General features: G+C 34.2%; 1 protein-coding gene across 1 annotated transcript in view; it reads left to right on the plus strand.

Annotated features, from left to right (window-relative positions):
• SMARCAD1 (SNF2 related chromatin remodeling ATPase with DExD box 1) overlaps window positions 1–14979 on the plus strand; it is a 79150-nt gene extending 64171 nt beyond the window's left edge. Inside the window, exons 16-25 of the mRNA XM_077762322.1 lie at window positions 9–126; window positions 666–803; window positions 2496–2591; window positions 2686–2803; window positions 3120–3241; window positions 5693–5881; window positions 6502–6620; window positions 7424–7606; window positions 8544–8653; window positions 13148–14979. Coding sequence (XP_077618448.1) covers window positions 9–126; window positions 666–803; window positions 2496–2591; window positions 2686–2803; window positions 3120–3241; window positions 5693–5881; window positions 6502–6620; window positions 7424–7606; window positions 8544–8653; window positions 13148–13209 — 1255 coding nt within the window. The 3' untranslated portion in view covers window positions 13210–14979. The remainder of the gene's footprint in view (window positions 1–8; window positions 127–665; window positions 804–2495; window positions 2592–2685; window positions 2804–3119; window positions 3242–5692; window positions 5882–6501; window positions 6621–7423; window positions 7607–8543; window positions 8654–13147) is intronic.

Below are 14979 nucleotides of genomic sequence, written 5' to 3' on the forward strand. Positions count from 1 at the left end.
CCATTCAGCAGTTCTGATGATCGTAGTCTGTTTCGAAGGCTGAAACTTAATTACGCAATTTTTGATGAGGGCCATATGCTGAAGAATATGGGCTCTATCCGCTACCAGCACCTCATGACAATTAATGTAAGAGAAGACTTTGTGAATTTATCCCAATTAAAATGAAGCTCTGGTTATGTGTTTTAATGTGTTTAGTATTTGATAACAGGGGTCAGCAAACTTGTTCTGTAAAGATCCAGGTAATAAATATTTCATGCCTTGTGGGTCATTAAGCTTCTGCCACTTCTTCTTTGTTTTTGTTTTTTCATTTTTAACCAACCCTTTAAAAATATAAAAATCATTTTTTTAGCTCATGAGCCTCAATTTGCAAACCCCTGTTCTATGTGATGAACTTTATGAAAATCGAATATAATCTACTTTCATTACCTCATAAAAGTGATTGATTTGAGGACATAAGTTACCTATATACAAAATGAGACCATTATTTTTATACATTCTACCTTAAAATAGATTAGATGATAATTTTTCTTAATTACTAATCTTTCATCAGAGAATGTTACATTATTAATAATGGTCTTAACTTCTTCCCCCTCTGAGGAATGTAGACAAGAAGAATTTGGCTCTTAAAAGAAACTAATCTAAATTGTACTTTTGTTCATTCATAGGCAAATAACCGTTTGCTGCTCACAGGCACACCTGTACAGAATAATCTGTTAGAACTCATGTCACTATTAAATTTCGTTATGCCACACATGTTCAGTAGTAGCACCAGTGAAATACGAAGAATGTTTTCTTCTAAGACAGTAAGCATAACTTTATTATTTTCTCCCAAATCGGTATTTTGTGGGGTATTTTTGTGGGGCTATTTTTCTATTTTTATCTTTTTTTCTTGTTTTCATATTGTAAAGTGCTATCAAATAAGTTTAAGTAGTTGATATCCCTGTATTTTGGTGAATTGGGAAGTCAGCCAGAATACAATGGGAAATAAGTTGGTAACTTCTATAATGTCTAAAAGTTTGGTTTTAATATACTGATTTTCTGAAATGACAATTTTAGATTAGTGGAGAGCTGAGATACATGATATTTGTGGAAAACTTGGTCATTGCATTTGCCTTATTAAAGTTGGGTAAATTAGTACCATTTCTTTATATAGATAAACTGTAGAACTGGACAGAGGTAGAATGTCCAGAAAATTCCTATACTGGAAACTGTATTTTGAAATAAAATTTCAATAACAATGTCTAAAAGTTAAGTTCTTTTTTTAAACTTTGTTTATGTTTATTTTTGAGAAAGAGTGTGAGCAGGGGAGGGGCAGAGAGAGAGGAAGACACAGAATCTGAATCAGGCACCAGGCTCTGAGCTGTCAGCACAGAGCCTGACACAGGGCTCGAACCCATGGCCTGTGAGATCATGACCTGAGCTGAAGTCAGATACTTAACCAACTGAGCCACCCAAGCACCCCACAGTTAAATTTTATATAGCAGAAAATCTGGTTAATTTTCTCTCTTGCATAGAAAAAGTACAAGCTTTGCTTGGGTGGATCAGTTGGTTGGGTGTCTGACTCTTCATTTCGGCTCAGGTCACGATCTCATGGTTTGTGGGTTCAAGACCTGCATCAGGCTTTGTGCTGACAGTATGGAGCTTACTTGGGATATACTCTCTCTGCCCTTCCCCTTCTCACTTGTGCTCTCTCTCTCTCTCTCTCTCTCTCAAAATAAATAATAAACTTAAAAGTACAGTATAATCTTCAGGGACGCCTAAATTTTCTAGTACAGCAATGTTTATATACATTCTCAGCTGTCTCCCAACTCTCACGTATTTTCCAAGAATTTCCTGTGACGGTCTTCCACTGCAAATTAACTGCCTTTTAAACTTTCACTAATGGATTCACTCCCACTTGATGGCCGAGCAGATTATAGAATATAGAGGACTTCCTTCACTTCTTAGAGTAAAATTCCACTTCTTTAAATCTCCAAAATTAACAGGCTTTGACTAGGACATCCTTTTCTTTTAGACTGTATAGTTTACATCCTTGGCACTACCTTTCTTTTGGTGTCATTTTCTACAAACATAAATTTCGTACCTATCTCTCTTTCTCTTCCTCTTCTCTTCTTCCCACCCTGTTACACACACACACACACACACACACACACACACACACACTTTCTCTCTCTCTCTCTCTCTCTCTCTCTCTTTCATGAGAGCTATCTGGTAATTTGTTATGACTCATTAGTTATGACTTAATGACTTTTGAACAGCATCCTAGAACAGTTCAATTTCATTAGCAGAATACAGGAAACTTCAAAATACATATGTAGCTTGAAGAAGTAGATTATATAGCCCAGAGTTGACATGTGATACTCCATTTAGAATGAAGTGAGTTTCTGGAAAATAACTCCCGATGGTTGTGAGGATGATTTTCATGTTACTGTAATATTGTTATGTGATCATTTAAGTGAATAATTTCTAAAAGGATATGTTCTTTTTTTACTTAGAAATCAGCAGATGAGCAAAGTATATATGAAAAAGAGAGAATAGCACATGCAAAGCAAATTATAAAACCATTTATTCTCAGAAGGGTAAAAGAAGAGGTAACTTATTTGCATATTTTTTATTATGATTTTTTTAAATCTGTTTTCTTCTTTATTTGATGAATGATCTGCTTAAACTGTTTTCCTTTCCCAGGTTCTCAAGCAGCTACCTCCCAAGAAAGATCGAATTGAACTGTGTGCAATGTCAGAAAAACAGGAGCAGCTCTATTTGGGTCTTTTCAACAGATTAAAAAAATCTATCAATAATATGGGTATAATTTGATTTTTACAGTTTCATGTGAAAAATAATCCATACTGGGACTGCATTTTGTTTAGTCATGTTATGATGGGATTTGTCCATTTTTTAAATTAGTTAGAATTTGAAGAAATAATTTTAAACTTTTGTTTGCATTGAGATATATTTCAGCAAACAGCTATCAGCTAGGGATTGTGGGTTTTTTTGTTGTTTATTTTTGAGAAATGGAATGAGAGCACGCACATGCGAGGGAGGGGCAGAATGGGGAGACAGCATCTAAAGTGGGCTTTTTGGTTTTGGGGTTTTTTTTATGTGTGTTCTTTGGATCGCAGAAAAAAACACAGAGATGTGCAATGTAATGATGCAATTGCGAAAAATGGCCAATCATCCTTTATTACATCGCCAATATTACACAGCTGAAAAGCTCAAGGAAATGTCTCAGCTTATGCTAAAGGTAAGGATTTCATATATGTTAACACTAAACTTTATTACACTATTAAACATAATGTTAAACCTAATGAGCATATTGGCTCCATATTTAAGAAAAGCATTTTTATTTTTATGTATTTTATTTATTTTTTGAGAGAGGGCACAAGTGAGTGGGGGCAGAGAGAGAGGGGGAGAGAGAGAAGTGGGGCTCACCCCATGCAGGGCTCGAGCTCAAGAACCAGAAATTGTGACCTGAGCCGAAGCCAGCTGCTTAACAACTGAGCCACCCAGGCACCCTAAATTTTTTTTAATGTTTATTTTAGAGAGAGAGCAGGGGAGGGACAGAGAGAGGGAGGGACAGAGGATTTGAACCAGGCTCTGCGCTGACAGCAGAGAAACCGATGCAGGACTTAAACCATGAGATCATGACCTGAGCTGAAGCCAGATGCTTAACCAGTTGAGCCATCCAGGCATCCTGCATTTTTATTTCTAAGACAAAGTTCAAGATGGGGTGCCTGGCTGCCTCAGTTGGTTAAGTGTCCAACTTCAGCTCGGGTCATACCTCACACCTCGTGAGTTCAAGCCCTATATTAGGCTCTGTGCTGACAGCTCAGAGACTGAAGTCTTTTCAGATTCTCTGTCTCTCTCTCTCTTCACCCTTCCCTCATTCACACTCTGTCTTTTTCTCTCAGAAATAAACATTAAGAAAAATTAAAAAAAAAAAAAAAAAAGACAATGTGAAGAACGTAAGAACCAAGAGGACTGACAGTATATATCAGAAATTGACAAACTATGGCTATAATGGGCTATTTTTGTAAATAAAGTTTTATTTTAACACACAGGTCTTCTGTTTCTATTTTTTGTCTGTGACTACTTCCTTAGAGATATTGCAGGCTTGGTTCCAGACCACCACAATAAAGCAAGTCAGAGGAATTTTTTTGTTTCCTCATGAATATAAAAGTTATGTTTAGAGGTAGCTGGGTGGCTCAGTTGGTTAAGTGACCGACTTTGGCTCAGATCATGATCTTGCAGTTGGTGAGTTCGAGCCCCATGTTGGGCTTTGTGCTGACAGTTCAGAGCCTGGAGCCTGCTTTGGATTCTGTGTCTCCCTCTTTCTCCTCCACTCATGCTCTGTCTCTCTGTCTCTAAAAAATAAACAAAAACATTAAAAATTTTTTAATTAAAAAATAATACAAGTTATGTTTATACTGTACTGTAGTCAGTTAAATGTATTATAGCATAACTCCTAAAAAAAGTGTGCATACCTTAATTTAAAAATATTTTATTGCTAAAACAATGCTATTGACATCTGAGCTTTCAGCGAGTCGTAGTCACTGATCATCATAACAAATATAATAGTAATGAAAAATTTTGAAATATTTTAAAACTTAGCAGAGAGACAAAGTGAACAAATATTTTTAGAAAAATGGTGTCAGCAGACGGTCAACACAGGGTTGCCACAAACCTTCGATTTGTTAAAAAAAAAAAAAAATACATTATCTGTGAAACACAAAAAAAGTGAAACAGCATTGTGCCTGTACAGGTGCAAAGTTGAGTAGTTGGCAAAACAATCATTTTCCCTACAGAGCCTACCTAAGTTACTTACTGTCTGTCCCTTTACAGGAAATTTGCCAACTCCTGATTGAGACTTCCATAATGCACTTCTTTCTTTATTTTTTACCAAAAAGATCCCTGAGGTTTTATGTCCTCTGATTGTCTTCATTTGTTTTCTTCATTTTTTTCTTTATTATATTTTGTCTGTAGTTTATTTTTTTCATGTTTATGTACTTAGAGTACATGGTGGATGGGTAGGGACAGAGAGAGAGGGCAGGAGAGAATCCCAAGTCTGGCTCTGCTGTCAGCGCAGAGCCCAATGTGGGGCTTGAACCCACGAACCGTTAGATCATGACCTGAACCAAAATTAAGAGTAGGTCGCTTAACCAACTGAGCCACATAGGTGCCCCTTGCCCATAGTTTTAATTAATCTTTGTTTTTGCCTCATTCTCCCTTAGCACCCATGCATAGTTCTCCTTTATAGATTTTGGTGTTAAAAGCAATTATTTTCTGTTTTAAATGTTTTTATATTGTTTTAAATATATTATGGAAAATTTCAAGCGTGTAAAAGTAGAGAGAATCATATAATGAAATTTTATGTCCATATAAACTTCACGCATTTTCTTTTACATTTATTATCTGGAATGACACTGCTCATTTCATCTAGACCCGTCTTTAGGAGTGTTTTGAACCAAATTCTAGACATTATTTCATCTCTGAATATTTCAGCATGTTATCTCTAAAGCATTAAGAACTCTCCCCTTTTTATTGTACTTAAAAACTGAGTATTATTTTCCTTTGCTAAATTGGTTGCACTGATATATGATATTTAGCTGTTTTATCAGATGTGAACAATTTTCAGTGTTCTGATCATATTATAAATTGTCTTCATTTTTAAGTGTGTATTTTGTTTTGTTTTGAGGAACCTACACATTGTGAGGCTAATCCTGACTTGATCTTTGAAGATATGGAAGTTATGACAGACTTTGAATTACATGTACTTTGTAAACAATATCGACATATCAATAGCTTCCAGTTAGACATGGACTTGATTTTAGATTCTGGAAAATTCCGAGTTTTAGGATGCATCTTGTCTGAATTGAAACAGAAGGTAATAAAGAGAAAGCTATTCCTCTTAATTTTTTCCAATTACATAAACTTCTTTAAAATAATTCTGGCATGATTTGACTTTCTTGAAATTGTAGCCTATGGCTGTTCTACATTTTTCTAGAAACTAATGCTTTGACCATTTAAGGGATATATTTGGGGATATGTTTTCCTGACTCCTTTTCCTCTTCTGAGCCTCAGAAAAAAACTAGAATCTAGTAGAATACATCTGTATTGTTGCTTTTAAAAAATAATCAGAATTGTCATTATTTCATAATTGATTATATGTTTGCCCCAAAATTAGTAATTGAAGATATTTTGAAGTTATTTAACTACTACTATAGTTTCTTTGTGAAATCATGTACATTTGTAAGATCATAAATCCAAATAGTACTTTTGTAGCTGTTTTCATTAACTGTCCTTAAAAATCAAAACTAAGAATTATATTTTAAGTCTGAAGTTTAGAAGTTAAGATAATTTATTTACATATAAGCTTGTTATATCTATAACAAGAAATTTACCTTGGCTGTGAATACTTGATTTTTATTAAAGAAGCAGTTGATCATTATATACTTAATATAGTTTTATTTTTCATGTATCTAATCCATATATGTATTTTCACAGGGTGATAGAGTTGTATTATTTAGCCAATTTACCATGATGCTGGATATTTTAGAGGTTCTCTTAAAACATCATCAGCATAGGTACCTCAGATTAGATGGAAAGACCCAGATTTCTGAAAGGTTCGTATACTTCACTTCAGTTTCAGAAAATCTCTCTCCACTTCACCTTCAAATAAGAGTAAATGATGGGATTTTTAAATATATATGGAGCATTTGATTGAATTGTCTTGTTCTGAGTCTTTTGTGTGGTTATTTGAAATCATTGCATTAAAATAAGGAAATTTTTCTTTTTTAAGATTTTGATCTGAATTGTGTACAAATATCTTTCAGTATCTAATGAGAATTGTGTACCTTACAGTGTTTTTCCCCTTTAAAACTTGTTTAGAGCGTTGAAGCACCTTACATTAAATCAAGATTGTTTGTTTTAAAACTTTAGGCTTTTCATTAAATCTTTTGGTTTGTTTTTTTATCAGCCAGAATTTTTCCCCCTACATTAAAGATAGAATTTGTGCTAAAAGAGAATACACTGCTCTAGTTTGATTGTGAGGTCCTTAGTCCATACGTATCATGAGCAGCTGCTGACAGACTTCTGAGAAGGCTAAAGCTGACAAAGGCTAAAGATTGAAAAGCCGTACACAAAATGTAGATAAGCAGAAGTCCTTCAACAAAGGAGAAAATAATCCAGTATCATTACTCAAACCTGAATAGTTGAATTAAAGTGAGAGTTAGTAGGAAGAAATATGGTACCAAAAAGAAGTTGGTGAATCGAGATGGTCTTTCAGTAAAATTACTGCAGGAAACGTTCTTTAGTGCCAGAAGCATGTATTTACATCTTCAAGGTTTTTTTTCCATGTAGTGTGATTGTTTTCAATTTTAATTGTGTACATTTTAGTGAAATTTAGCCTAATATATTTATCTTATAGGATTCATCTAATTGATGAGTTTAATACTGATATGGATATCTTCGTGTTTCTGCTGTCAACAAAAGCTGGTGGCCTAGGAATCAATCTGACTTCAGCAAATGTTGTTATACTTCATGATATTGACTGTAACCCTTATAATGACAAACAAGCAGAAGATAGATGCCATAGAGTAGGCCAGACTAAGTAAGTATTTTGAGTTGAAATCTAATTTTAACCAAATGCCTATATAATTTGTATAGAGTAGTCTGTCAGTATTCTTCTTCAGTTGTTATATTTTCAACAAACCCTGGCTGCTGCTGTATTTCATACCAGCAATGTTGAATATGACATACTTCACCATGTAATGTATTCGTTTTCTAGTAGTTAAAATAACCTCCTTCCCTACCCCAGTTAGTTCTGCAAGTGACGAAAACAGAATATTATCAATGGTTCAGCCTATTTGAAAAATATTAGTAACTGAAAAGGCTTTTTTGTTAGGCCATTTAAGAGCCAGATAGATTTAGTAATATATATACTATTGCTACTCTATTATCCTTAAGGAAGCACATTATTTTAGTTGTAGATATTTTAGGTGAAGGTTCATTTTGACATTGGAGGTGAAAATACCTATAATTCAACTCTGCTTTCACATGTGAGTAGCCAGTAATCATTGTTTTCTCTGTGGAGTATGTATTTCCAAAAGACATTGATAAATTCATTTATGAACCAAATATTTATCAGTCCCTATTATAGGACTAAAATGCCTGTGTAATCTTTGTACTTCACTGTACTCCCTTTTTGTACTAAATTATTGATTGGAACGTGATGAGCAAAGCATGTTCGTTTTCAAAGTGGAATAATTATCTGAACCCAAACTGTTTATTGTAATAAGTTTTACTAGTAATTTTTGGAGTACAGATATCTTTGTCTTCTTGGATCAATAAGAAAGGATGTTTAAAAGTTACATGCTCAGAAAATGTTAATCCCAAATAATATGAATAAAAGGAAATTTAAAGTTAGGAATATATTTATTATGCAATCTTCACATTATTCTTACTGACCTCTAGGATGTTTTATATAGTTTATATGTATCCAAGTTTTACATTAAGTAACCAGTGGACATATCTTCTATTTTCTTTAGAGAAGTACTAGTTATAAAATTAATAAGCCAAGGGACAATTGAAGAATCCATGCTAAAAATTAACCAACAGAAATTGAAACTAGAACAAGATATGACCACAGTAGATGAAGGTAAGTTGTTTGTAAGCAGAAACTTCAATATTTGTATGAAAAACAGCAGTAGCAAGGAATTAACAAAAATGGTCTGAATCCTTACCTGGCATACAGTATAGGGATGGCCTGGTAGAAGATAAGCATAGTCATTTCAGAAGCACTACAGTAACTAAGATTATTTTGACAGAATTGATATGAACATTCGGTTTTGGAAAATTCTGGCTCTTCTATCCCTTATCTCTTGCCACCAAAATATCCCTCAAATAAAATTAGATCTATAATTTTATCCACAGTTTTATGACTCACTTACTATATAAGTAATGTATATGAACCCGAAAATTTAAAATACATAACATGATATTAATTTATTAAGGACTGTAACATTAACAATTTCATTTTGACCAGTAAATACTTACTAGAGTGCAAAAAAATGCTTCCCCTGCACCCCTCAAAATTTAGTAATTTCAGATTGAAGTTTGTTGGGTACTGGAAGGAACCCTCTAAGAGAACTCTCTTCACTTGACTTTTTTTGTTGTTTTTTTTTTTTTTTGTTTTAAATATTTTTTATTTATTTCTAGGAGAGAGAGAGAGACAGCATGAGCAGGGGAGGGTCAGAGAGAGAGGGAGATACAGACTCTGAAATTGGCTCCAGGCTCTGAGCTGGCAGTCAGCACAGAGCCCGACGCGGGGCTCGAACCCATGAACCGCGAGATCATGACATAAGTGAAAGTCGGACACTTAACTAACTAAGCCACCCAGGCGCCCCTTGACTTTTTTGAAAAGAATAATTTTAAAGTTTTGGAAATACAATACATTCACATAATTCAAGATTCAAAAGATATGAAATGGCAAACAAAAGACTCCTTCCCACTCTGTCATCCAGTTTCCCCATAAAAGTGACACACTGGCCTTCCTTTTAAAAAAGCATGTGACCACTTATTTTTTATTTATTTATTTATTTTTTTTACAAATAGTTTATTGTCAAATTGATTTCCATATAATACNTGACCACTTATTTTATGTAGATAGACATAAGTAAATATATGTATTCTTTGTTTTACACAAGTTAGCATGCAGTCATTTAGGTCTTAAATTTAATTGGATACAGGCTATTTTATCATTCTGGTAAGTAAGGATATTCCTAATATTGATCATGGTTTATTTCAGTTCAGCACATTTCCATTGAATATTTACTATGTCCCAGTTTTTTGTTGGGCACTCTGTATTGTAAAGAGTTCAGTATATTTTAATCTGTTTTAAGAGTGAGAAAGGCATATGGTGAAATTAGTACGTGTCTTTCCTGTGTAGCATTTATTTCCAGTGCTTCAGGTTGGAGAGGTAGGCGTTAGAGCAAGTCTGAGTAAGAAGTAACTGTGATGGTTAACACTTGAACAGTTAGTCAGTCACTGGGCTCTGTGTGGAGTGGCAACCTGCCGATTTCAGATGATGTAGCAAAAGCAACAGAGTGAATGCATAAGACAAATTCCGCAGGGCAGCATTTTTTTCGGATTGTTTTGTTAGGGCATCTTCTCAAATTTAGTAAAGCAATTAAATATTCTCATTTAGTAGCTTTAGCACATATCCAGATATGTAGGCTTTATTCTAAAAATGTCTTTAAGTAGAACCATCATAGTTAGCTAATTGGGGTTTCAGCAGTTTGATTGTTGGCCCGACTATCTTCATACATACAGGTTGCTTCTCACGGGCTAGTTCATTTCCCTAGAAACATATTCTCCAGTCTTTTAGGAAATGAGGATGGCGGCAGATGTAGTGCCTATTGACTGCACTTTTAGAGTAAAGGAGAAGCTGTTCCAGTCTTCTATCCCTGTGTCCAGTGTTCTTCTGATTGAAACTTCCCAAATAATCCTTCTTTCTGTATCAGGGGTGAATGGCTGGCTCTGTTGCACAGGCTTTAGGTGCCCTACTCTGCAGCCTGGTTTAGCTCTGTGTATTCCTCATCTTTTAGAACTTGTGCAGCACCTCCATGTTTTTGAGCTTTGGGAGGCGGGGAAGGGATTCTGAATATGAAGTAACCTTCCTGCATTTCCCACCTGCATACACTTAAGTTTTTCCTTTGCTAAACTTTTTGACTTTTGCTAAAGTCAGCTTCCGTTCTTCCATTTGCTTTTCATCTTCCAAAATTTGACAGCTTTCTATCCACTGTAGTCTCTTTCTTCTGTTCATTCTCTTTTGTATAGTACCCTGAACTTTTTTTTAAATGATATTTCAGATGAGACCAATTTGTGTTCAGTAATGTCTAGTCATAATTCAAGTAAATTATTTAGTCTAAAATTGTACCTGTATTTTCACAAGTATTTGTTAAAATAGCAACTTATTTCAGCTATATGTTTAGACTGTTAGCTTTAAGATGTTCAGTTATAAAGAATCATTCCCCCATTTAGCACTGTTCCTTTCTGTAGGAAATTTTCCTTTGTCTTGTTTTAACAAGAAATACATTTAGTTATTTATGTATCGGGTTTTGCCAGTATGTATTTTATTTCATAGGCTGTGGATACAATAATCTCTTTACTGTATAAACTATTATGATTTTGCTTCTGATTTCATTTAAATAATTTCCACTGACCTAATGAGAGTACATGTTCCCTTCTTTTCACCTTTCACAGTCAGATTCGTTTCCGCTGTAAACAAAAAGTATAATTGTGTCTGTGCTTTATGTTAAAAATCTGCACACAACGTTTACCCATGAAACTATGAAAGATTAAGCATCATGAGTCATTTCAGAAATGCTTGTCAGATTTTTGTGTTTCTAGAACTTGCCTTAGTGGTTCTCAGAGTATAGACGTTGGACCAACAGCATCACCTGGAAAATTGCCAATTTGAAATGCAAATTCCCAAGCCTAACTCCAGCCCTAACTCCAGTCTACTCAGTCAGAAATTGGGACTGGAACTCAATAACCACTGCTTTAGAATAAGGATTATGATTTGGAGATGTGTGCTAGTTTTCTTTAATCTCTTAATGAGATTATACTAATAAATTTTCTACCTTTTAAGACTTTTATTATGGAAATTTTCATGCAAAAATGTTGAAAGCATAGTATAAATGAATTTAACAGTTGTAAACATTTTGCTTCATCTAGCTGCTTTTACTCATGAGCCATTTCAGTCAGTTGTAGACACATACCTCATTCTGAATATTTCAGCATTCCTCTGAGTCACCAAAGTACCATTATTATAGCCAAAAAATTAACAGTAATTTTCAAATATTATAAATTGTCCATATCTGGATTTTCCCAATTATCTCCTTAAAGTTTCTTATAGCCTTTAAAAAAAAAAAAAAAAAAAAAAATCCAAAGTTCATACATTACATTTTATTGCATTATATCGTTAGTATCTTCAAATTTAGAAGAGTTTCCTCACCCTTTCCTTCTTTCCATCTCTTCCTGAATTCCTAAAATACTAAATTTTGTATAATCTTGTCTTGTAGGTTTGTAATCTTATTTCCTAACTCTTTTCTGGATCTGATTATTTATTTACTTGGGCCACTTAATTTGGAACAAGTTTCAATTTAGATTTCACAGGCTGTTTTAGTTAAGTCTGCGAAGAGTTTAAAGCAAGGGTGTCAGTGAGCTCCCTGAGAGATTATGGAATAGTTTGTCTTTCTGTGCATATGTTTTTTACTAAAATGAGAAGAGTAGATAAAGTTACTCTCATAATTTTATGTATGTGTGTATGTGTGACAGAGAGAAAAATGATTAGTTTTGCTGCATTTTAGCCATATCTAATTTCTAAAGTTACTCATTGCTGAAGAATGTACAAATGTTGATATACCGTTGTGTCTATAAACTAATCAGGTCATCTAAAAAACAGCTATACCATTGTCACTATAAACTAATAAACCAGGTCATCTAAAAACAGTCTGACTAATTGAGTTAATCAGGATAACTAGATTCTATATCACCTTGACACAAGATGTTTTCCCACTGTAGAAAATCCTGAATACTAACTGGATAAGTGTCTAGAGACTGGAGTCTGATTTAATTGAAATGTGGGGAAAACATTGGGAAAAGGTTATTTATAGTTATGGGCACTTTACTCTTCAGCTGGTACGCCATACTCACTGTTTTGTTTAGATGTGCCAGTTAAGTCTAAGTCTTTGTCCTAAAAATAAGGGTGTAGATGGATGATTTCTGTTTGGTTGTCTTTGTTTCCACTCTTCAGTTTGTTACATAAAGGTTTTCACCAGGTAAACCTGAGGAGTAAATACTGTGTGTTCTATGAATCGAATATCATCCAGATCAATACCTGTGTATCTTTAGATGTATTTATGTGAAATCAGAAGCCTCGCCTGTAGATTGCTGTGCTGGCGATATGAATGTTAGCACAGAGGAAGTAGCCCTGCATACAGGTAGGGATTTGCGAAGGTTTTTAAACAAGGAATGACATTGAAACAAACTGGGCCTTGAAAAATAATTAGGGATTCACCAAAGTTAGAGAAAATATATTTCATAAAATATTTTCATTAAACTTTTCTTGCCGCTTTCTGACCTGCAGGTGATGAAGGGAGTATGCCAGCAGATATAGCCACATTACTAAAAACATCAATGGGCCTGTGAAGTTAAGGATTATGAATTCCTAACTGATGAGGAAATATCAACTTGGTGCACTCAAGGACATTTACATTATGATGACCATGGGGTTTATGAACATTTATAACTTTTTATAATTTCCATATTACATTTCTCATAGTATGGACAACTTTTTTGCCACTAACTGAATTCTCCAGATGCTCACATGTGAAATTTAAAAAAAAAAAAAAAAGCCACAAATATGTAGTCCTGAAGATGTTGAATAATCATTTTACAAAACAGTTTTCTGAATGGGGATTAGTTGGTGATTGTTTGTAACAAATATGCTAATGCTTTAGAAATGTCAGTATTTTTGTAATTATTTCTACCTCCAAATATATATATATTGTCTTTCACTGGATAATGTGTGTAGATTTTTACATGTGCCTTATTTGACAATGCTTATGTCTTGTTTTTCCTTGTCTCCTTTGAAGTTCTTTTTTTGGTTAGTTTAAAGGATGCAGCTGTATAGATTATATAGCTTTCATTTTATTGCTATTTGAAGCAGATGTTCACCACTGTCAACAAGAACTCAACCTGAATTTTAAGGTGGCATTCCATATCCTAACACCCCCAGGTCCTTCCAAGTACTTCTGTTGAAACAGATTGGTTTGGCTAGGCACTAAGTTGTTTTCCAGTGAATAGTAACTGAAGAAGCCCTTATCTTGCTCCATGGATTAATTCCTTCTGTTCATTTCCCAGCCGCACTAATCGTGCTTACTCCTCTGCCTATTCTTGTGCATGTTTTCATTGATTTCCCTCTCCTGGCTTTTGCTTCTCTTGAAACTGTTGCCCAGTCACTTCTCCAGTTCTCTTTACTCTCTAAACAGTAGACTATTCCTGCCACGTCTCCATGTCTTCGCAAAATGTGGGTAACATTTGTCTCGCCTGGCAGAACAGATTACAGGCTATTTCACTTCAAAGCAGACTGAATGTGACTACATACTAAGGCAGCGATAGGTACTGCATGGAAATAGGTCATTAACATTAAACACTTCTCAAAATATAATTTATCAGTTTCCAGAGTATCCAGTACAGGACCTCCTGAAGAGAGAGCCATGTTCAATTCCAATTCAGTGTGGGTGACAAAGTGAAATTTAGAAGAAGTAAAGTTGTCTATTTGATATTTAACTCTTTATTAAATCTTTCTTTAAAATTTTGCCTGTCAGTCTATCTTGCTGTTTTTATTATACATCAGTTTCTTTGTATAACTTGTGAGTTTCATGTGTTTTGTTTTTATTATGTAAATATCATTATAAATAAACTTATTTATAAATCACAGACTTGTTAATTATTGGAGATTATACTTTCGAGGCATCCTGACTTCCTAAGACGCTAAGGTAATACAGTCCTCTGGAGTTAGAAGAGTAATGAAGCTCTCAAAGCAGTCTTCAGATATTATAGACTCTGAAAGCTCATGATTCAGTAGATTTACCCAATCTAGAAAGTATTTTGAGTGTATTCAATATATTTTAGTATAATGGGGCTAGAAGGAATCTGCAAATACTGTTACTACCTCCTCCTACATCACAGGACCCAAATCACTTAGATTGCAGGAATACTACCTTTTAAAAGTCTCATATTGAATTTCTCATTACTTTTCTGTGTTAATGTGTCTTCAGTGATAGGCTGTTTCTTTTGTTGTTAAATCCATAATAATCTTTAATGAGATGTAGTTGCGTTCTCCCTGTAATGCTGTTATGTCTTTGGCTTAATAAAAGTATTAGTGATCATAAGTTGTATTTTCACACCCTTTTT

Source organism: Crocuta crocuta, unplaced genomic scaffold, assembly GCF_008692635.1.
Source record: "Crocuta crocuta isolate KB4526 unplaced genomic scaffold, BGI_CrCroc_1.0 scaffold83, whole genome shotgun sequence".
In the NCBI taxonomy this organism is placed as follows: Eukaryota; Metazoa; Chordata; class Mammalia; order Carnivora; family Hyaenidae; genus Crocuta; species Crocuta crocuta.